Genomic DNA, 24509 nt, shown 5'->3' on the forward strand with positions numbered 1-24509 from the left:
TTATTCATCTGTATTTATTGTTTTAATGGTTCGGACTCTTTCTTACCCCATATGGTAATTATTCTTTAGTCTACTATTTACGTATTGTAATACTGATTTCTATTTAATTTGTGTCTTAAGTTTGAAATAACACTACATTCAATGTTTCTTAATAAATGTTGACGCCCAATAAAATCACCAGTTATTTTCAATTTCTTACAAAAAATGGGGTTGAAAGAGAGCTATTTTAACTCTGAGCCGAGATAAGAGTGTAGTTTATAAACTGTTGCCGTGGTCTTGTTTGTTTAAAGCGCTATTAAAATTGCTATAACACCGAGCGTTTGGAAAGCGCAGTGAAATGTTAGCGTTAACCCTTCTTTGCATAGTGATGGAAATTTCCATCATAACATTTAGTCAACAAAAAAAGATACTCAAAACCCTTGTAACGCAAATTAGTTGTTGCTCGCAACTTTTTAAGCGACTATTGCGTACAACAAAACGCGGTTATCGAAAAATAGCAAAGGTCACTGTGAATTACCAGACCTAGAACTTGTTATTCTGCTGTTTGTTGAGACTGGAAGAAAGGAGCGAGATTTTAAATTGTTTTATGGAAATAAAGGGAGATATAAAATACAATAAAAAATGAAATTGAGTGGAAAAAAGGTTTGTTTTCATGTTTTTGTTATTTTATGTACAATTTATATCAAAACACTATAAATGAATTTCTCAAAACGTTGTGATAGAAATTTACATCACTATGCAGTAACTTCACTTGTAATGTATGGGAATTTTTTTTTTGTAAATGTTTATTTTATGTTGTTTTTTGGGGAAACTTGAATGAAAGAGATATTGCAAATTATCTTTGTAAGTTATAAGGCGGTCGGCTCTCAGAAGATGGCCTTAATGACCAAGATTCCGATGATGAAAACCACGATGCTGATGAAATTATAAGTGTTGCAGGAGGAGAATGATGATGACGATGTGGATGAAACTGCTGACGTTGAACCTCCTCTTGTAAAACCAGACGATCAAGAACCCTCTCACACATCAAATTCATCTAATTTGCAGTCTTCATCCAGTTTTCCATTTGACAAAAGAAACTTGATTTGGAAAAAAAGGAATCTGGTGTGTGACACAGATAAAATTATATTCTTGGGGAGTTCTGCTGCTTCAGGTGGTCTATCACACCTAAAACTCCATATCAATGTTTTAACTATTTTATCACTGAAGATTTTTCAAAACATTACTAAAGGAGACAAATTTATATAAAAAACAGAGTAATCCCAGTTCATCTATATCATTTACAGAATATGATTTGTATAAGTTCTTTGGTATATTATTATACATGCCAGTAATCAAATTTCCTAGCACAAGATCATACTGGTATACATACTGATATTACTTGTCCGTTTATTGTCCAAGAATACAATAAACATATGGGAGGAGTAGATCTTATGGATAGCTTTTTGGGCAGAAATCATATAAAAATGGGGTCTAAAAAGTGGTATTTGCGTATTTTTTTCATCTATTTGATCTTGTTATTATAAACTCTTGGATTGTTTATAAAAAAAAATGCTCAAGAAAGTGATGAACCTAAAAAGATTCTGCTTACAATGGGCCAATTTAGAAATGAATTGTCCTTTGTGCTATGCAACAAAGGAACCACCAAAGCAGCTAAAAGAGGGCGTCCTGGTACCAGTGTACTAGAAGAAGAATTACAATCAAAAAAGAAAAGGTTCTCCAGCTCCACCACCTCCAAAAGACATAAGAAAAGATGGTGCTGAACATTGACTAAAATTAGGTGGGCCACCCCGGTGCAAATTTCCCAAATGTAAAGGCTATTCTTACAATTTCGTGTAATAAATGTGGCGTCAATTGGTGCTTAAATAAAATAATTATTGTTTTTTGAATTATCACTAAGAATAAAGAAGACTAAGTAAACAACTTTTTTTATTTATTTAGTACCGGGCTAAATATGTGAAACTGCATGATGATGTAAATTTCCATCATATTGTTTTTTACATAATACATATTTTTATTCACACTAGGATTTTTTTTAATATTTTTCCTTTAATCTAGAGCATTAATTACATCACCCTGATTTATTTTAAAAAAATAGTAAAAATCATGCAAAGAAGGGTTAACGGCGGACTAAAGGAAGAGAGCGACTGATACTCCCCGCCGTCACTCTGCGTGCAAATGTAAAACGCGGTACAGGGGTTTCGGTAGCACTATATATTTTTTTCTTTAATATTAAACTATTCAAGAAATAACTTACTTGTATTAATGGTGGCGCATAAGAACGCTTTCCCGTCAATCTGCTGAGTGATAAATGGGTGATTGAGTGATTCTTTCCTATCGCCCTCACGATACCCGATAGCTCATATTCCATACCTACAATGACAATTTCTTAATGCAAAAACTCGTTAAGATGTACACACTATCTAAAAAATGGTATTGTCATCTACATCGAATTTCATGTCGACCCAGGAAGCAAGAAGTTTTCATTTCTAGCATTACAGAGGTCACTTTTTAACATTCCATGGATTAACTATTCCGAATCTATCGTTTTGTAGGAAGTACTCGAAGCTGGGGATTATTTTTGCAGTGTATTGGTGTCCTCATCAAATTTTAAATGATTCTGTTCTGCTTTGGAAATCCGTTCCAAATATGAGGCGATGTTACCTCGGATCTAAATCATTCACCATGTTATAAAGAGATTTTACGCTTCCCATTCTCATCTATAAGTATGTAGTGCATATGAATTCATTGTGAATTTATTTCTTGTTATTTCAGTGACTACGTTATAGTATTTTTTCATCTTAGTTGTGTGGACTTTATGTATTATTGCTTGCCAAGGAACGGTAAGTTCTATTAGTAAACGTTTCAATGTTCTTCAGAATATGAATAAGTCCATTCTAGAAATCGTTACTGCCATATCTTCAGGGATTCTACGTTGTTTTTTATAGGTATCTACCATGACGTGGCCCACAGACTGAACGTGCGATTAAACATATTATCGCACTTGTGATGCTTGTGAAGGTAATGTTTTAGAAATTTTTGATCTCATGATAAATACAAGAAATAAAAATAATCTCGTAATGCCTAAATTTCATCGTCGATCAATTAAAAAATCCTTCATAGGAGTACACATAGTTCCATGAGATATACTAAACCTTCCTTTTTTTAGTTTTTTAAATGTAATATTAAATCTATTTTATTAAATAAATCTTATTAATAGCATTCAATAGTTTTTAATTGATAGAAATGTGTGGAAATCTGTTTACTCATTTGCATGATTTATATTATACATTAAATATTGTTAAATTTTATTTAAACAAGAGCAATTGTTGAGTTTCTGGCCGGCTCTTAGCAGATCGGCATTCTGTGCCGGAGGTGACTTATTATAATGTTAAAATAATTGACCATTCAAAAGTGCGTGTAAATGATAAATTGAATACAGATATTTTGAATTTGAATTAATTTATAATGTGTATGGACGTATTTCAAGCTATCATACTGTTATCTGACAAGTCGAGGGACTGGAGACAGCGAACGCCATGTATGCAAGACTCGAGCACGTGCGCGGCCTGCGACGACGAGAGCACGCCGGACAAGTTGAGCTTCACACCAGCTGCGCTCTCGTTGCACGCTAGCCCAAGCAGCAAGCTCCTTGAATGATGCAATTCCATTATTAGTATATTTACAATTTTTGGTTCTTCTTATTCTTGTTCTCAGCCGACAGATGTTCACAGCAAGATGATCGGTCCTTCGCTATCCGCATCCAGTGATTTCTCGCGAACTTAACTATGTTGTTGGTACACTTAGTGAGGGCCTACCATCGCCACATCTACTGGCTCTTGGTCGCCACTCGGAGACGTTTCGCCCCAACAGTCATTGGTTGCATGATGTGCCCACTGCCACTTGAAACGTCGAATCCTTCATGCTACGCCAGAATTTTTTTGATTCTTATTTATTTACATTCACAATACTTTATTTTGTAACTGATAAATCATTGAAGTTAAAACTTACTCGTAAATTTTCTCTATCACACAAGCTTATACTCAAAGATTACTCATTGATTCAATTATACTAAGTGATCTGATAATAGGATGTTGTAAGAGGGATCTATTGTTTATATTATTTTTTGCAGGTTGATCATTCCAGAAAGTACAGGATATTGGACACTATTGTACAAAGAATATAAGGCCGAGTAGCGGTTTCTCCGGATGTAAAGAAACGAAGAATACACGGCACTCGACGACACAGATGTTTTATTTATTTAGACCAATGAAGAGAGTATTATAATGTACACTTTTGCAATGTTATTCTTGTCTAAGAGATTATGGTAACATCATCCTCCTATTAGTAAAACAATTCTTTAAAAGTTTTTTCAATAATAAACAAGTTCTTCAACTATGTATAACAATAGATATGAATATTTGACCTTTGTTTATAATTTACACACAACATTTACCTCAGTTAGTCTAAAGTCGTGCATCACTGGGTTACCACTAATAATTGTTAAATAGATAGACTTAAATTGAAAATTAGTTGTTTATTCCGCTAGAGACACAGGTACAGTGCTAATGAGACGGCAATAGTTATTCCTGTTCCGAAAAGAAGTACCGTAAGTATCGGAGGTGGGGAACAGATGTCCAAGTACCGGTTGCGACTGTCAGGCATAAGATGCTTAGTTAAGATATACTTTTAAAAGCAACGTCTAGCTACGAATGATGGATGAATCCGTACATTCGGATGATATCAGAATGTTTAAGACTTTGTATCTAAATCAATAAATAAAGTGGTCACCCCAATGAACGTTTAATTTTTTTTTATATTTTGGTAAGTCCTGTTAACTTTTAAGATTACTGTCGGATGGGCATGTTAGTAGATAACAGTGTATGTTTAATCGTAGAGAATTATTATGCCATGTCTCACATATAAACATTATAGTGCTAACAAAGACGATATTATGAAACAAATGGGTTATTTACTTGAGGACATCCGGCGGCATCTTACAGTAGGAAAAGTCAAGATCAGCAAGCGCAAGGCAAGCGGTGAAGAACTGGCGGAAGGAGGGCGGCGGATCCCGAGGCCTGCGCGCCGTCGCCCAAGGGTTTCGCCCCACCAGCAGCGACGCCAGCCGAGCGGCACACCCACGCAACAGCGCGCCCCAGATCTAACCACAACCAAATCTTTACTAACACGAACACACATTTTAAATATTAACATTTATTTTATACGTATATATACACATCGAAACAATACTAGAATAGTATTTCAGAATAAGAAAATCAGAGAAGATTAAATGGTGAAACTTATCAATTTAATTGAATTAAATGAACCTTATAAGATAAGTGACACTAAATTATAAAATACTAAAAATTTAACTATCTATCGATATTTTTTTCTAAAAGTCTCCTTGACAATATGTGCATTTATAAAAAGCTTAATAAAAGGGTATGCAAACAAAAAAAGTTTAGAAAATACTGTTCTAAAACAAAGAATATCAACATTAAATATTTGTCTACAAGTTAAAATACACAAGTTAAAACTGTAGTTAACCTAGCGATTTTTCATTTAGCATTATTTATATGGAACGATGATATTACTGATTCAAATAATAAAAAAGTCCTTTGGAATACTAGGGTTTTTCACGACGTTACTACAGGTTTCCAAAGTTTTTTATACTTTATGATGGTCGTGTTCGACAATTTGAAATATCACTAGGCCGGTGGACCATGATAAGCAACTGGATTCTGAACCCAAATGGACTATTTCAAATAAACACTCCAATAGCAATATAAAAGTTTAGTTTAGTTACTTTGTTATATGAAACTAATGTAATTTCATATAACAAAATACAAAATAAAATATATATATATCTATCTAACTAGTGCGGAATCGACTAGAGCGCAAGGGCTATTAGTGGTTTGTTGGTTTGTATTTTTTTTACCAGGTTTATATTGCATCTCAAGTAGCAATTGTAAATTATGCATTTGCAATGGGTAGAGCGGCTAGCAAAAACCTGTATTAAGGCAGCGAAGCTCGAGGGTTCAGCTCGAGCCACTATGTACTACTACTACTATAAACTATTAGTAAATATATGTATAAATATATACATATATGTGTTTATAAACATATATATGTATGTATATATATATATATACATATGCATGTAGTATAAATAGAAAGACAATGGGATTATCACGGTAACATAAATGTGTACTAACATTTTCGAGCGTTGTCTCCGTGTTAGTTAAATTTAAATGCGTCAAAACGTTCGGTTGTGCGAGAAAGTTGTAAAGATTCTGAAAAAAAAAATAACACAGTGGTTAATTTATAAACAAGGGTTGTTTTCGACCACGAGCCAGTGCCCGGGCTAGTAGTAGACACACCACAAGGTGAATCCATGATAAGTCAAGGTCGCGGGAAGTCGCTGGAAGTCGCTGGGTGAGGGCATCGTAAAACCGGTTATCGAGGAGATCTATGCCTGCGGGCATTTATCAGTTGACCTGAGATGTATTTATTATATTTATGTATACATTAAAATTAAATAATGAAGTATTTATTTATGATGCGATTTATTTTAATATGCCTTATAAATTATTACTTACATGTACATCGTCTTTTAAATTATTATTAGAGAGGTCTAAGTGTGACAGCGTGGACAGGTGGACCGGGCTATCGTTCAACATAGCGGCTAGATGGGTGACTGTCTTCCCCGTAAGACCGCACTGAGACAACGCAATATGTCGCAGCCCCTCAGGGTTATTCCCAAGTCCTGTCAGTATACTAATAGCACCTGAAAATATAACCAGTGATATATATGTAATATACAATACTGCTTCACTTACTTAAATTGATAACATTAACTTATTCTTTAATCATTAGAAATATTTTTATTAATTGTGTTTTGGCTTTAATTAAATTCTCTTTTGTAAATATTTGTTATAACGTGTATGTCTCATTGCAGTATGAAATAAATGTTTAACTATGTCATTAACACTAATAGTTAAATACATACAGGTTTACATTTAGGGTGCAGGATATGATCAATAACCGTGGCACTTTCTCTAGCTCCATTAACATTTAGAATAAAATATCTAAATGATGAGAATATTATGTATAGACCTCACGAGAAATTGAAGTGAATCATGATTTGTTTCTACAAATTAGAAAGTTAATTTCATAGAGAATATTTGAAATTCGAACACTAATTTGAAACCATTTGACTGCATTATTGACGCAAATGTACTAATTTCAAAAAGGCATGCCTAAAGCAATATATAGGTATACATTAGTTTATCCTTATATCTTATATCTAAGCCGTGCCGAACCGTGTGGTAGGCACGGTCGCTGCTTGTTTTTTAACCATACTTATATAACTGCCCAAGTGGCATTTGGGCATTAGAGCGCTAATAGCGTCTGGCCTAAAACCTCTTTTTTCTGTTTTGTGAACATATAAAAAGACATGTACAAACGACTGTCTTTCCACCGCTATAAAAATATTCATATGTGATCATCTCTCTAATATTAGACAAACAATAACGACTTAACATGCTATCCCACTACAGTTTGTTAAGGACAGGTCTTTGTTGATCTTTTTCACATTAAATGAATAAAGTGGACCTTTATCTTCGATGTGGTTCTGTGAGAAGTCGATGGTGTGCATGGCGGGCGGCGTGCGCGCGCGTGCTAGTGCGTGCCCGAGCCGCGCGGCGTGGTCGTGCCGCAGCGTGGCCGCGCGCCAGCTGAGTCGCTGCGGTGGTGGCGCCGAACAGCGCACAACCCGCGACAGCGCCTCCCACGCCTCGCCGCCCACCCGCACCCCGTCCCCGCAAACACCCTCGAACCACGTGTTATGTTGTAGAGCGATCAGCAACGGGATCAGATCTCTGCAAAAAAAAATTTGAATCTATATTGTGCAGCTTTCACGCTCCGTATTGCTAGTACTTACGGCCACAGTACTTTTGTGAGTGTGCTTTTTTTACTTGACTTACACTACCGCCCAAGTGCCATTTGCAGATTCCGCGAGTGCGAGAGGACAGGGCACTAAGGGCGTTTAGCCGTTTAGTTTAGCTTTCATAAAGTATAGAGGCTCAAGGGCTCCTTGACTGATTGGCTTTATGTTAAATCATGTTTGTGCCTTCCAATTTTGAAACGACGATTGAAAATCGGAAGCCATCAATGATGGACCACTGTCATTACGTTCACTGTCATTCGGTCTCTTCCCACCACATTATATTATGGAAGTATATTCATGTCCTCGTCATCGAGAATTAACTAATATGTACTCCGATGGAAACTCATTTCCACCCGCTAAATGAGTATATTTTTGACACCGACGTGATCTGAGATTGAGGTAAAATAAATACGTACTCAGGTGGCAAATCACCAGCATGCGCTTAAAGCGTTTATATGTACTACATAAGAGATTTCCACTTATATATTAATGAGTCATCACGATATACTTGTAACCTTAGTTACCTATAATCTTTATTTATAACTAAGGTATTATTTATATATAATCTTTGTCTTAAGGACTTAAAATTTGGTACAAATATTTTTTTCGCCAAGGAGTGGTCAGCTACGATCTATTAATAAAGGGTTGGAGGAGGCGTATCCAATTATTTTACGATCCCCGTAATACAAGATCGAGCACTCTAATTGGTACTCTTATCGCGTATTGAAGAGGTCCCTTTTCACTCCAGCACTTTAGCATTCACTAACTAAAACAATAGCTTAAGCAACATTCTAATTTGGAGATACAACTAAAGCTTAGCTTGCGTAGAAGTTTGAATAAATGCCCACCGTAATTTAATTTAAAAAATTAGGATCGCGAAAATCAATTTTATTTACAATAAAATGTTGGTCGATTTTATGGTAATTCTCATTCAAAAAAGTCAGAATTTCATTATATGTTCGCCAACAAATCTCATTCTTCATTTTCGTTGCGATTTATTATTGTTACAGCTTCATAAAACTCAGAAATTAAAAAAGTGCATCTTATTGTCGCAGCGGTTGAAATATATAAACTTTAATCTATTTGGCTTAAGCGAAATTAAAATTCACAGATATTCCAAACTATGAAGTGTCATTATAATAATTATTACAAGCTTCATCATGACATGATCTTTTGGTGGATATTATTTTAAGAATTTAAAGTAAATAAATAATTGAATCATAATCAATAGGTACTGCCTGTTAAAAATATTTAATGTATCGTTGTCAGCTAATCATAAATTTTTATTAGGCGATTAATTTTTTGATTTAAAAGTTTTACTTTACGAGGGTATATTGAACAATTTTTACTATAGTGTTACCGAAACAACTACACTGTGCCTAAGATGGAGGCGACGAGGAGGAGGCTGGCGAAAAATGAGTACTAACGCCTCCGTCGCCCTTCCCTCCCCTTCCCTTTCACATGGCGCATACCTAACGCAGGGTACCACTGTTTCGGTAGCAATACATGATTTAATCCATCCACACAATCGTTCTACATTAGTGCACTAGAAGTAAATGACTTTAATAAAATTACATGATTCTTTTTTTACTGAATTATATAAGGTAGTTAAAACTATTTTCAATTATTTAACACATTCCATGCCATGTGGAGCGTATACGATTCCCGCTGCACTTTCTGTTCAGGCCATTTGCAATTCTCTATAAAAACAAAGGATTCTTAAAAATTAAACTGTAGGGTCAAATATATATAATTTCACATCGCGTATGCGCGTACGTAATGCATATTAAAAATTTGTAACTTTTTCCCGTTAATTATAGCTATGCAGTATTAAAAAAGTGTATAGCATAAGTCTTAAACGGCTTTTTTAATTTTTGACGTGTGGGTCGTATACGCCCTACGCGGCCTGAATGGAAAATATTCAAAAATTGCTGCAGTACGGAACGTATTAAAAATACTTTTAAAGGAACCATAATTTCGCTGTAAGGTTTCGTGTGAGTTCTTATGAAATACACTAGTTAATTAATTCATTATAAATTCTGACAGGGAAACATTACAGCTATAATTTACAGAACATTAGTCAGCGAGCGTTCTAGATTCTAACCGGGTACATATTTTAGTTGCAAGCCAAATTATATCGGGCTATGGAGTAACAATATACTGTTACAAGATGTTGTAATAAGTTAGGTAATGTACAAGTCCGAACCTGCTAAGAATCTATAATAGTTTAACAAAGTTTGTTTTCGTAGTACCAGCCGAAATTATTATAAAATAAATTTCAAAGTATGTTCATTAGTAATGAACTCGTGGGTGAATAAGGTGATAATTTACAGTAAAGTTATCAAATAATTTAAAATAAAATATTATGTACATAAAATTAAAATTGTCTTAACAAATAAAAAAAATTAAGCATTACACTTATACTGGAAAATTATCCTATTGTTTTAAATGATGCAAAAGTAATTAGCAAAACAAAAGTGATACATGCCTTAATGTAAAAAGATATTGAAATGCTGTGAAATGTGTTTGCTAAGCCACCATATTTTTTTTCAAAATCGTAAATACGTACAATTATCAGATATAATTATTCACACCATCCCTAGTTTCATCTATCATTTTTTTCAAATTAGGGACTTAAAGCTAATAAATACAGCCTTTTCTATAGTTTCCCTCCAATATTAAACAAAGTATCGCTAATTTCATTATTTATTCTTTCAAATAAGAGACTTAAGGCCAATAAGTATAACCTTTTCTATAGTTTATCTCCAATATTAACATTTTAATCTAACTCACCTTTGATCCAGATGATCGAAATCTTTCAAATGCAACATTCTAATATCGTGCGCCAAATATATTGTATCGATATCCCAGGCCACTTCTGCCCTAAAAAATTAAAAAAAATACAATCGAATATGTAACAAAAATTGAATAGGGATATTAGTAGTTCATACTCAACATTACATTTACCTAAAGGGTGTTTGACAAAGGTCGCACATGGCAGCGTATTGATTAGAGAAATCGCCGCACGTGGAGTGTTTTCGCGTACCGCTAACTGGTTGAATTTGAAAGGGAAGATTGACCTGCAAATAATTGTTTATCAATAACTTGTAGGAGGTTGGTCCTCGATGAAAAGTTCGTCGAACGTATAAGAAACACTGTATACAATATCGCTAGTAGATTGTTGCTAATCGATTTGATTCTTGATACTCTTCCGGCTTGTTCCTACGCTTCTTTGTTTTTTTCTCTTTCTTTTTTCGGCTTTTTATACAACTAGTGAGTGCGTGAACCCTAGGCAGGTTCTGTGCGAACGAGACAACGCTAGGGTTTAATATTTGACGTACTATTGGTTGATAGAGCGGTCCCCATAGAGTGGTCTATGATCAACGGCTACGGACAAGATGGATAGACGACCGTGTCAAAATTGTCGGAAGAAGCTGGATGCTCTAAACTGATACTATTAGTAATTCATGAGGCAGTACAGAAATAAAAGGAAATGATACACCACGACACATTCATAATACTTTGTGGCGTTACATAGTATACCACGGCTCTCTGTATAGTAAAGGGGAGTAGTACCTAAGAAATGTGCATAACACGTGAGACGGCTCTCTGCGTGCTACGAGGCTATTTCGCATACGAACCCGCTGGTAGTTAACGGCTAACTGTGAACCCGATCCGAGCTTGTCGACATGAGAGTATCGACCATGTCGTAAGCCGAAACTTGCTCGCTCAAGTCATAACCGAATCAGTTTCAAAACGCTCCGCCAATGAATGCACAAAGTGTGAATTACGTAAGATTGTATCCCAGAAATCGAACCCGCGGCCTAAAATCATCTAAAGTCCCAGTCCGTTACCACTGCTCGAGCACTATAATGCAATAAAATATAAGAGAAAGTCAGAGGTAGAACAAAAAATGCGACGCAGGGTCGATAACAAATATCTTTGGCATAAGTTATTCGTTTACCTTATACAAGTTTAATTCGGAATTATAAGCAAATATAATAAACTAATTAAGCCAAAATAATGAGACTTTTTTGAGGTGTAAAAGTACAAGAAATAGCAAAGGCTGGTCACAAAGTTTGATTGGTATAAATAGTTTTATTACAACAATTTACATCGTTATATCTGAGCGCAGTATTTTTATTGGTCACTCGATTGAAACTTCCACCAACGCGACACGTTATGTAATACTAATTCGAATGCAAAATCAGTCCTGCGACACGACCCATTTCTATGCAGGCGTATCTTTATCGGATTAGATTATTCGCACAAAGATCTTTTGTAAATAGACATATCAATCATATTTAAAGAAATTCACTTAATAACTTAAAGAAAAAAAAACATAAAATACTATACAAAGCTTACTAGAGCCCAAATAAGCAAAAATTAAATTTTATTTGTTGCAAACATTTAGGCAACTTATATCTAATCGATCTCTTGGAAGATTTATCATAAAAATTTCTATGAACGTAAACAAAACTTATATCTAATATCAGAAATAAAAATTACTTTCTGCCATTCTAACGACAGAGAAGTGAACTAATTAAGCAAATGAAAATAATAACTCGTCGTCAGCCGCTTAATTGGAACATACTCGGTAAATTAACTCTATAAATAGATATAAAGCAAACGGTGAACGACACTAAATATACAGACCTTGGATATAATGTCCTCCATCGCCACATTAGGAAACAGATCATCAAAAGCCGCGGCTAACGCGTGTATAGCATTAATAACACCATCTGATGATCCTTCCTCGCCTAGAACAAAGTATAAACGCAACCGCTCGTCAGAACCAATTTGTAAAACATCAATGAAAACGTTAAGTTAAGTATAAAAAACAACACCTTTAAAGATACCAAATGCAACTACACCGGTTATTAAATTTCTGACTTAGGTCAGACCTTAACTCGGAGTGAACTCTTCTCATCAATTTATGTACCTTACGTCTAAGACCGAGGAGGAACGACTTATTAATACCACTAACGGATATTGAAATATTCCGAAGGTATAGTTTGGATGACGAAATTATTCAAGCGCGCACAAGTGTCATTTCTTCCCTAGTTCAAAATCGGAATACTTCTTTCTAAATAACAGCGACCTTTCACGCTTCCAAATACGGGGCATGAAACAAGAGAAACAACACTCCAGCGAGAGGGGGAACTAGCCAGAACCACATTTATAAGAAAAAAAAACCACAGAATGAAGTGATGGGAAATTGTTATACACTGGTTACTTCTAACAAAACATTAGTCTTAAAACTATTTCAGTGCAGACTGGATCTCCATGGAGTGTCTGAGCACATACGCCCCAATACCGAACTATATGTACTGTCAAAATAAATCGCTAGTTTTAATTAAGAAAAATTTTAAAAATTAAGGTTTTTTAAATTATTAATAAAATTTTATAAGACAAAACCTTGTGCAGTATTCGTTCAATTTGAAGGTGACTAACAGGTAAAAAATAAGCATTTGTAAACGTCCATAACCTGTCTACTCTTTAGTAACTGATTTCTATCTATGGTTAAAAGGGAATATCAAACTTTAGGTAGCTAAAGCTTTACACCGAAGTCTTTTCTACTCTTTCCTTTTTGATTTTACTATTATATTTTTTTAAAAATGTACTATCATTCTTTATGTATCAAAATTATTGAAAACCAAATATCAAAAACTAAATGCAAATTGGTAACAAAAGCACATATTTTGTAGTTTTATTTATCAGTATTTTTAATAAATATAATTTCTGTAAAAATAGTTTATTTCTTTTTTCATATACCCCCTTTAAATATATATACAGAGATTGTCCCAGCTCTATTATTAACTTTATCAACTAAGATTTAATAAGAATTGCTTTGCCTACTCTCTAAATATTGTAGCAACCTGTTACTAAATAGAGAAAACAAACACCTATAAAATAAATTTAATGGGTTATAGAAATGAGTCACCTTGTAATACTAAATATTTAAAAAACAATGCTACATTATATTTCTTTGTCAAATATCATTTGTCATTCTAATTATTAATTTGCATATCCTTTCCTCAAACAATATATATATATACACATATATATGTGAGTGTGTGTGTAACAAAAATGGTATTTTACTGTATTAGTTATTAGGAGGTTTTTGTATTCTCATGTAAAATTACTTACTTAAACAAAAAATGTTGAGTCTACAACAATTTTTATGAGGTTATTCAATAACTTTAATCGTGATTTTTTTTTACAAAACTTACCAATAAGAATGGAGACTGGCTTATGTTCATGTATTAAAGTTATTGACAAATGATTAGCTTTTTTACTCTCCAATGCTTCTATCTCCATTAAGTGAAATCCATTGTCAACCTAACAAAATATTAATGTGATTTCATTGCACATAAAAAAACAGTTTATTATTAACACTGCAGAATTATAATACAAATTACAATATTAGATAAAATTTTAATAGTTCTTATAAGATGCAATTAATTTCTTAATATGTACATTTATATACGCACATTTTAATTATGCTTTAAATAATCTATGTTCAAGGCCCTTAATAAGACAACTTTATATTTCATTGTCTGGCGATTTAAATGCTGTAAAGTCGGATTATTACAGGTAATAAAATATCTGGTCATTATGAGATAAACATACATTTTGCAATTCAAAAATACTGTATAACTAGTAAAACATATTGGGTAAAATAAGCATTTTTTTATGTATTCAAAACATGATATTTACCCTTGTAGGAACTTTTGTAGTTGTTATAAAAATTCTAAATGCAGTCACAACCTGAAAATGAGTATTAAAAAAGAAGTAAATTACACACAATAATGTAAACATGAATTCTTTAATAGTCAACTTTGCAATTAAAAATTTTTTGTTTCAAAAAGGTTCAAGTTTACATATAGTGAATAAATTGTAGTGAGTAATAATAATTGTTTAATTTATTCACTTCAAGCTTATAAAAATTAAAATATTTTGTTACTATTCATAACACAAAAAAAACATCACATTCAGTTTATTAAATAACCAAGGACCTATAATTAACAAAAAATAAGAATTATACTCTTTTAACCATATAAAGATTTTTAATTTTAAAATAATTCTACTATACACAATAAAATGAATTGAGTAGAATCTGGTTAATATTGTCGTTCACATTTTAATGTTTCCATGGAGAATGAATGTGTTTATTACCACTCAGATGGAATTGTAAGATAACATTAGCTGCTTGAAATTTTCAAAAAGGAAGAATTCTTTAGTTATAAAAATCATTTCATGTAGTTTGTTTAATGTTGTGTTTTTATAATGATATAAAAACTCATACTATCAAAATAAACTACAGGTAGGTTTAGGGGTTTGAATGAATGACCCTATCACATATACAGAAACAGCTTGCTAGACAATGCACAGTTCATGAGACACACCTTAAGTGACTCATGCTTTTGTCCAGATATTTATCATTGGGCACTGGTATTTTAAAATGTTCTTATCTTGCCTTTTAAATATTTTTTTATTTCACTTGTTTTTTAAATATGCCGGTTTTTCAAATTTTAATAGTAACAATAAATATAAAGTGCAAATTATTTTAATTTTTAAAATTAACTCTTATTTTTTAAAATATATTAAATGGCATTATTATTTTATGTTCATTCTTATAATATTATAATTTTACTTACTAGAACCCTGTTGTCAACCTTGTCCCCTCTTGATTCCATGCGAATTAATGATTTGTAAAGTATTTTTACATTTTTTCCCAAAACGTTACTAATACTGTCTATAAAACATAAGAAAAATATATATTATGATAATGATTTATTTAAAACTATAAATAAAATATTCTATAATTAGAATTATATATATACATCATACCATTTAATTCTGTAGTGATTTGTGATTTTGTTGACATTTTTGTAATTTTCTTTAATGTCATTACTTCAATGTATTTTATGTACTATCAACAAAAACGACACCCATATTCCTTCCACTAATTATTTTTAATTGCCAAAATTGCAATCATTTCATTGCATTTTACATTATTAAGAAAGTCAAACGAACTATTAATATAATAAATTATTAAAGAATAGCATTAAGTTTAATTCACCATAACACTTGAAACAGCACCATTTACAGAACAGATTGACAATTGCAAAGTAAATTAAAATTACAGTACAGATAACGTAGACTTCTGTTGATGTTAGACGTTTTATTTTACTGTGCAATTTTTTAAAACGAATCAATAATTTAGAGCATGCTTACTAGATAAATAATAATTAAAAAACCGTAGATGAATAAATAATTCATTACATGTAGACTATTATCAGTTGCTCCATGAAGGTGTTTGTTATATATAAAATTGACAGCTTAGTCTTTGTCTGGAATTGTATATATTTACTACTGCTAATACTAATCCCGCGAAGCTATATCCCAAAAATATTTTAATCAATAAAATTCCTAAGAAACACGATATCGTTGTAACGAATCAGGTAAAACAGAACGTGAAGAACGTATCGGTCAAATATTTGAATAGACTGTTGGATTAATTTTAAAACGAAGTCGAAAATATTGCCCAACTCATTCTCCTGCCATACTCATAACACTTAATTTCATGTCCTAATTACACTTCCTGACCCAGGTCCACACTTTTTAACCTGTATATTTCTTACGTTCTTTAATTGTTATGTTGCTTTCATTAAATATTACTTTTGTCGAGGTTCATTCCGAGGTCAACTTTTAGTGAAGGTGCATGCAATTCAGTAATCATAGTCTACAACGATAATAAATATTCATTATAATCTCTTTGCATATTTTGCCGGTGTAGTTCTTTGAATACATGTTCTACAACTAGTGTAAAAAGCTTCGGTAATAGGTTTTCTCCTAATGTAACCTTTTTTGGGATATTAATTGAATCTATGAATAAGTAGACGCGAAACTTTCTTTAACACGTTGTGGTAAATCCTTAATAATATCGATCTATATATATTTATAATATCGATCTATGTTAATGATCTTTTTATGCATTCTTTGATGAAAATCTAAAAATGACAACCGAAACGGCACTTAAGAATATTAAAAAATATATTTCAAATATCTTTAAGGAATACATAAATACTTTTTAAGTAATAAGTTTAGTAATTCATTTAATGCTTCCCGTAATTTATATTTTTGATGCACTATTTTTAATTTAAAATATATAAAACTGTGATATTAGAAATTTTAGAAAATCGCATAACAACTGATTTAGTTTTTGTAAAGTTTTAAAATTTGTTCTTGTTTCCGAGATTTCAGTTTTTTTATTAGTAACAGAACGGCAACATCGATTTCATGTTATTAATTATGACTTATTTTGAAAGGTTAATCTACTACGATCTTATTTGAATGTATATAATTTGTTTGAAATATATTCATAATGATTATTAGTCTCGTTATATTTGACTAAAATGAATAAAAATTACGAAAGATGTTCATATTGTAATCGACGAAAGTGGCTCGCGTCTGGTTGTCTCAGAAAATGGTTGAAACCATTGGAATGTAAACATTTACAACGAAGCATTGATAATAAAATGGATTTCAATAACACTGATATAGTGAATTGTGTCATTCTTCCAGACCGGAAAACTCCTGGGAAAACTAGTAAATTTGTTAAGTTTTGGAAAAATAAGTTTTTTCTTACAGGCAGTGTCAGATCTTTACAAAGATATTTTAGAAATAAGAACAATGAAGGTGAACACATTTGCAATTTTAAAAAATCAGCAGATCCGTGTACATCAACGGAGAAAAGAATGTCTGATGCGAGTTATGATATTAAAAAAGACGTTCATACTGATCAACTTATAACAAAATGTCAACATTCAGAGGGTCATTCAGTTCTTAGAGGTCATCATCAACATGCGTCTATGGAGACATGTGCAATATATTGTCAATTATCTAAGTAAGATATTGTTCAAAATGTTAATATGTAAAAGATATAAATGACATGATCATCTTTGTAAAATTTTGTCTTAAACTATTCTGGGTATTACAAGTAGACAAAACTTATACAAACATTTTAGGTATGATTTAAAAATCACACATTTAAGTACTCACTCACCCCTGGGTGAATTGTCAACCATATCTTTTGGCTAGTTCAAGTTTCACTCAAGCAGTAGGCTTAATTTTTAAATCAATGTTACATTATATTCACCCAGTTAAGTAATTTTGTAGTGACTAATTGTTTAAAAAAGAAAGTGGTTTATGTTTTTGTGTTAATTTCTAAATTATTTCATTTCTCAATAAATTTTTAGACATGGATGGTATTGGGGAGGTATAACATCAAGTGAAGCTGAAGAACTATTAGCTGGTCAGCATGACAATGTATTTCTTGTACGAGATTCTTATGATTCAAGACATATTCTCTGTGTATCTTTTCGTTGTGTGGGCCGAACGCTTCATGCTCGTCTTCGACATGCTAATGGACTTTTCTCTTTAAACAATGAAACATTTGTGCCTGCAAACCGAATATCAGAACACTGTGCTACAGTTGATGTGGAAACAAATCTGTTTGAAATGCCTGTAAAATTGGCAAGACCTTTGAACAGGTAATACATTATATCAATATTAATATAAATTAATAACAAATAATTGATATGTCAGAACTTAATACCAAATCACCTAAGATTTAAAATAGATAATAACCTACATTATGTAACTCAGTCCAAGTCCTATTAGTGTTTAGAGGTGTAAGCATTTAGATAATTTAAAGATATCTCTTTACTATTACTGCAGAATCTGTAAATGTCCCATGAACAACATTGTAAACTTGGTTTAAAAATTTATTACTGAACCTACTTTGAAGTTAAAGTACAACATTTTTTATAAATCATTCAAGTCCAGGTTTTTAGAAGTTATTTCATTGATTTTAACAGCCTTTTTAATGCATACATTGAGGATATTTTTATAAATTTACCTTAAATTTGATTGTTCAGCTGGAGTACTTGTTTGTTTACATATAATGGCTTGATAATTGGCATTTATATTATTTTATTATGAGAAAAGACTAAAAAGCCTGCTAAATTTATATTTGAGTTTTTTATATATAAAAAATCTCACAAAGGCATCAGATTCACTTTTTAAAAATTTGAAAGAATTTACCTATTTTCTTTTATAAGTTTGCATGTTTATGTACACAGTAATAAAAAAAATTGTTTCTATACTTTAATAATAAAAAAATGTTTTTATTTTTCAGGTTTGCAAGATTAGACTCTTTACAAATGATTTGCAGATTTGTAATAAGACAAACAGTTTCAACAAATGTATGGCATAAGTTACCATTACCACCAAATCTTATATCATATGTATCATTTGGAAGTGATTATATTGTTCCATCATAGCCCATCAATAAACCAGTGCCTTAAGTTTTAATGCACTATTTATATCAAATATATATTAGATAAGACATATCCAAATGTTTATCTCAGTGTTTATACAAATTATACAAAAAAGATAACTATTTTAATAATTATAATTAAAACTTGTACTGTGATTAATGTTATTGTTTGTAATCTTCAAATATAATAATGAAAATACACAAATGAAACCCAAAAAAACCTAAGATTATTTATTTAACAAAAATATAAGAATACTGAACTTGTAGTCATCAAAGACAAAATGTTTGTTACTTCAGTGTGTTCAATCCCAGCATATTTTTTGCCTGGAGGAAAAACAAAAATTTTATTCCAAATTATATGGACTGCTTAGTCATCATTTATTAAGGTATGCGAAACATTAAATGTTTGAGGTTTTTAATGACTATGGTGAATAATGTATATTTAAATAAATACACACATCCCTTATTGATTAAATATCATCGATTCATTCTGATAAGTCGATTTTATAACATTGGCTTAAATTAATACAAAAAAAACAGTAAAATGTCCTCTATTTTAGTGTAAAAAATGTTGGCCTACCGTCACAAATGCCGCCGTCAGTGTTTGTGGGGCAACTGACACAGGGTTCATATTGAGTGCAGTCTGAATTAACTCTGCATCTCTTATTCTAGACTTCACGAAGTTTCTTGTGCCAATAGAATCTTGACTGTTGTCTGTTAAATAGAACAATTCTGATGCTTTATATATACCAGCAACACCCACTCGTCGAATATACCAATTGAACTAAAAATTCAACACATATTAAACTTATTGATTCTATAACAAAACAGACAATATCTTACACTCACAATGTTTAAAACAGAAATAAAGTCAAGTATAAATCTTACATCGACGCTTCGATCACCTGAATGATAACAAATATCATCAACCAATGAAAGTAATGTTGCTAAACAATTGGGTACGTTATTAGGTAAAGTTTGTATTGCCATCGCTTTAGGCCATGTACTCCTGAAACAATGCATTCTTAAATAAGATTTTTATAGAAAAAAGGGTTTCTAAAACAACATACAAATTCAAATTATATTTCTTCCACTAGCTAGTCACCATCATCATTTTAATTGGAAGAAAATGTCCATTGGTGATCTATGTTCAGCTCCCTCATAGTTCTCTTAAAAAACTTATAGGATGCACCAGGTAACATAAATGTAATCATTATTTTTTATTAGTATTTAAACAATCTAGACAAATACCACACTACAATGTTTAGAGTTCTTCTTTATTCTGGCTTTAGTTAATGACATTACTAAGAGTTTAAAGACAAAAACATTTTTTTTTTTAATTGTATCCTCATTAATAACTTGCTTCTATCTTATACTGTTAAAAACACATAAAAAAGCACTCACTTAAAAGGCTGTATCATCAAAAGTCTAGTCATAATAGCATTTTCAATGTACTGGAGAGGTACTTTTGAGTCTTTTATGTCTTCTTTTGGCCACTACACAGAAAAGTTTAATTAATACCATTAATAAAATATGACAAATATTAGATAATAGATCAACTTACACATTTCATTTCGTCTACTAACTGTTCATTACATTTAATATTGAAATAATGCACTAGATCACCGCCACCATTTGGAAATAGACCATGTGCTATTCCAGGGTAACCTGCAGCTTCTGCGCCTTGACTCAATGATTCTACAGACCAGCCAAGTTTGGGAACAAATTCTAGAGCCTTTGCTAATATACTATCCTTAATATTTTGTTCATATTGTTGTTCATCTTGTTCAGATGACAAATTTGCAATAACTATTTCTCCTTTATGGGTTTCATTTTTTTGGCAGTAATTTCTTATAATTCTTTGATTATTTCTAAAACAAGTGAATGTAAGAGGCAGCACAGCTCTGTTGTTTGTTCTCACAGCTGTTAAGAGAAAAATTAAATTGATGAGTTAAAAAGTAAAACTAGGAAACATATTGTAAATGATAATATTGACGAGTGAAATGGTATATTGCTAAGAAAAACAAAAGTTCATGAAAGTTATTTATTTTTGAATATTAACATTTGTTTTGGCTAATTCCATACATTCTGACAATCTAGCATGAAGGCTCTCAATCAAATGTAAAGCATTCAATGATGAGTGCACTATTTCCTTCTTCTTTTCAAGAGGTATGCTATCCAACATGTTGCCACTGACATTTATGGATATATCTGTTGCATCTGTTGATGTTGTTTTATCTTCATCAAGTTCTCTGGATTTTGCTTCAAAATGAGCTTTGGACATATTTAAACCAATCTTTAACTTTTCTAAATACTCTTCTTCAATGTATTGAAAATTATCTCTAATACCAGTTAGGTTTAATGTATCTTTAATAACAAGATATCTTAGGAAGTTTAATGATGTGATAATTTGATCTGCTAGTTCCACTAAATCTGATTCTGCTTTGTGTGGTAAATGGCATATTATTTTTATCATGTTCATAATTTGTGCACCAGTAAAGCATTCATCTATTGCAGGGCTATTAAAAGCTTCATTAATTGAATTTTTATATAGAGTTATTGCATAACCTATCATTCCCGAATGATTTGCAGTTTCTAATATATATCTAATAAGCATGCATCTACCTTTGTATTCAAATTTATTTATGTGTGTATTTATTAATTGAGTTGCATGTTTACGTATATGTTCATAAATCGAAAATATAGCAACATTTACTAAACCCTTTAACAAGTTAAAATGGACAGGGCATAACAGTGCCGTATGTGAAACATTAGATGGATAAAGAATCAAAAGTGATTTACACAAAGTTACAGCTTTCATCTGTGGCCCATATTCTGTAAAACTCAATAAATGATTTACAGAAAGAAGAACAGTATGAACAATATATTTGTGTTTATAAACCTGTGGAATTGCCGTATCAATTATTTCGAAATCTCCAGAAAATAAAACATAGAATAATCCTGAAAGTGAAGTCATATTAACTTTTTCTCTATGATCATAAGGTGATTTGTCTTCTTCTAAATCATTGTTTAACCTAGATAACTTATTCTCTCTGCTACATTCTTCAACATATTTTAAAAATGTAAGTACATTTTTCTCTAATGAACAAATATCATTAATTATATGGGAACAAATATGTCTTAGTTCACTTTGTGCATTTGCAGCAGGATCCAAGTCAATAAAAATAAGAGGTTTACCAATAAGACTAATTAGAAATGCACAAAAAACTTGTCGAGTTTTTGTGTCAATGTCCTCACTATGGAACTCTATCATAAAGGCCTTATAAAAAGTTTCAACCAAAGAGTACACATGTCCAATTCTTCTAATATTATCATCGCATTCCAGTAGCAAGCGCTCCTTTTCTTCCAAATTATATTCTGGTATTGGTATTTCCTCAATATAGCTTGAAATAGAATTGAGACACCATTCTAAGGTTCGTCCACGCTTCACTGTCAATTTTTTTAAAACTTTTTGTAATGGATTTAAAATAAGGCTAAATTGGGCATCATTTTTTGCATCTTCAATTTGTTCAATAAACTCCAACAAAACTTCTTCAGGAGTGACTTCTTCTGTTATAAGGTTCAACATTTGCTCACATGCTCCAAGCAGTGAAGGTTTTAAGAGAATAGTGTTATCACTTATTTTGCTTTTTATTACTGAAATTATGTCCCCACAATTATCTTTAAAACTCTTAGCAAACTTATCAAGATGTGGCACATTAAGGACTTCTTTGTAGTTCCCTGAATCCAAATATGATGATATTAAACTAGCAACATCAGAGTTGTTTTCCATATTGAATGATGTTGAATCAGAGTTTTTGTTTTCCAATGAACTCTGAAAGTAATTGCTCCATTTGTACAATGTTCAGGTCACATGATTTTATTTTTACTTCCATGTTCCGTAGATATATTTAAACCATGTTTAGGAGACATTTTACACTTTCTTCAATTTTTTACACAAAGCTTTTCTGAAAAACTCTGCAGGCTTGTACCTGTCTGTTACGATAAGTAAATATAAATAAATTAACCACAAATATATATCATGTTCTGGCCCATTTATTGATGATTACCCATGTATGTATAGAAATGATTTTAATTAAAAGATGATTTTAATATATTTTTATGTACACCGATAGCCTACACAGTTGACATAGATAATTTTACTATATAAATAAAAAAATACTGATGACAAAAATCGAACAACAGTATGTTTAGGAACATGGAAGTAAGGCAATAATAATGAAATAAATTATTTTACTTACAACCAAAAACTCTGAGCAATTTGTTCATAATGCGATATTTTCTTTTATTTGTGTTTCAGTATTTAATTATCAGACTTGTACACAATACACATGAAATGTGTTAAATAATCAAATATGACATTCCAGAAGTAATATCACAGAAAATCAATGACTACTGTCAAGAAACTTGTATTGTTTATGGCTTAACGTTTAACAAGTTGTTTTGACTTTTTTTTTAAGTTTCTATTGTTTAATAAAATATTTAAGTAAATTCTTTGTATCACTATTTTAGTATTAGTGCAAAAATATTATTAAAATATCCTTCGAATCTTATAACATGATGTATTAAATAGTAAAAAGAATGATCTGAAGTGTTGCAAATGTATCTTGTAGTTAGGTAGCGGGTATAACATCAAAATTCTCTCCTAAGTTTATGGATATATTGTTGCAAAATCTCCTTTTCGTTGTTCTCAAAGTAAAATGTAGTGACTATAGTGATACGATGTATTAAATTCCTTATCTTTCGCAATTTTAGCACGATTGTATCAATATTAGATGCATTATACGCTCGCGCGTATTATTACATTTTTTCGACATTCGGAATTATTACTTGTGCTTTTGTACACGTATAACTTATTTTTAAACGTTTAAGGGGCACACCTAGTGTGACAGCCAAAAAACTTCCTTACAACCTCCATTGATAAAACCTAAAAAAAAAAATTCTCGTTAAACAAAAACATATTGTCTGTACGATGACCCTCGGGCGAACCAAAAAATCAAAAATTGACAAAATGGCGGCATGTTGGTAATTGACAAAATGGCAAAATTCGATTTTTGATCAGATCAAAAAACTGGAGGGTCATCGTATGGAAAACTTTATAGAGAAGATGTGAAAAAAATTTGATAGCGATCGGATCATTTGTCTCCGAGTAATCACTCCAGCAAATTCGAAAAATGCTGTTTCGAGAAAAAC

At 31.7% G+C, this 24509-nt stretch overlaps 3 protein-coding genes across 10 annotated transcripts in view; 1 reads left to right on the forward strand and 2 right to left on the reverse strand.

Moving 5' to 3' along the window:
* The window catches only part of LRR (Leucine-rich repeat), a 36004-nt gene extending 19980 nt beyond the window's left edge, over positions 1-16024 (reverse strand). For all 7 annotated transcript variants that reach the window (XR_011106719.1, XR_011106718.1, XM_068762154.1 and 4 more), the window contains exons 1-13: positions 15803-16024; positions 15610-15707; positions 14669-14719; positions 14182-14290; positions 12605-12708; positions 10916-11028; positions 10742-10831; positions 7615-7880; positions 6600-6787; positions 6216-6293; positions 4977-5161; positions 3500-3651; positions 2258-2373 (exon numbers count right to left, since the gene is read on the reverse strand). Coding sequence is in view for 5 of the 7 variants with exons in the window: in XM_068762154.1 (XP_068618255.1) it covers positions 2258-2373; positions 3500-3651; positions 4977-5161; positions 6216-6293; positions 6600-6787; positions 7615-7880; positions 10742-10831; positions 10916-11028; positions 12605-12708; positions 14182-14290; positions 14669-14719; positions 15610-15707; positions 15803-15863 (1611 nt within the window). In the remaining 2 variants the exon portion in view is untranslated. The remainder of the gene's footprint in view (positions 1-2257; positions 2374-3499; positions 3652-4976; positions 5162-6215; positions 6294-6599; positions 6788-7614; positions 7881-10741; positions 10832-10915; positions 11029-12604; positions 12709-14181; positions 14291-14668; positions 14720-15609; positions 15708-15802) is intronic.
* A 1264-nt stretch (positions 16025-17288) lies between these two features.
* On the forward strand, positions 17289-19485 carry LOC137919118 (suppressor of cytokine signaling 4-like). The gene is made up of 3 exons (XM_068762080.1): positions 17289-17861; positions 18214-18507; positions 19155-19485. The coding sequence occupies exons 1-3, from the start codon at positions 17371-17373 to the stop codon at positions 19297-19299; spliced, it is 930 nt and encodes a 309-aa protein (XP_068618181.1). The 5' UTR covers positions 17289-17370; the 3' UTR covers positions 19300-19485.
* A 14-nt stretch (positions 19486-19499) lies between these two features.
* LOC137919117 (ubiquinone biosynthesis protein COQ9, mitochondrial-like) lies at positions 19500-23677 on the reverse strand. Of its 2 annotated transcripts, XM_068762079.1 has the most exons (6): positions 23558-23677; positions 20860-21218; positions 20700-20791; positions 20184-20304; positions 19876-20079; positions 19500-19619 (listed from the first exon to the last, which is right to left on the reverse strand). In XM_068762079.1, exons 1-6 carry the CDS (start codon positions 23583-23585, stop codon positions 19584-19586), a joined length of 840 nt encoding a protein of 279 aa, XP_068618180.1. In that variant the 5' UTR covers positions 23586-23677; the 3' UTR covers positions 19500-19583. The 2 variants fall into 2 exon arrangements, with proteins under 2 accessions (XP_068618180.1, XP_068618179.1); XM_068762078.1 differs by lacking the exons at positions 19500-19619; positions 19876-20079; positions 20184-20304; positions 20700-20791; positions 20860-21218 and adding an exon at positions 21242-23130.
* Positions 23678-24509: the final 832 nt, after the last annotated feature.

The sequence above is a fragment of the Battus philenor genome, unplaced genomic scaffold, assembly GCF_028537555.1.
Source record: "Battus philenor isolate CCGP_79_NKW_IND1 unplaced genomic scaffold, ilBatPhil1.0.hap1 SCAF_16, whole genome shotgun sequence".
NCBI lineage: Eukaryota > Metazoa > Arthropoda > Insecta > Lepidoptera > Papilionidae > Battus > Battus philenor.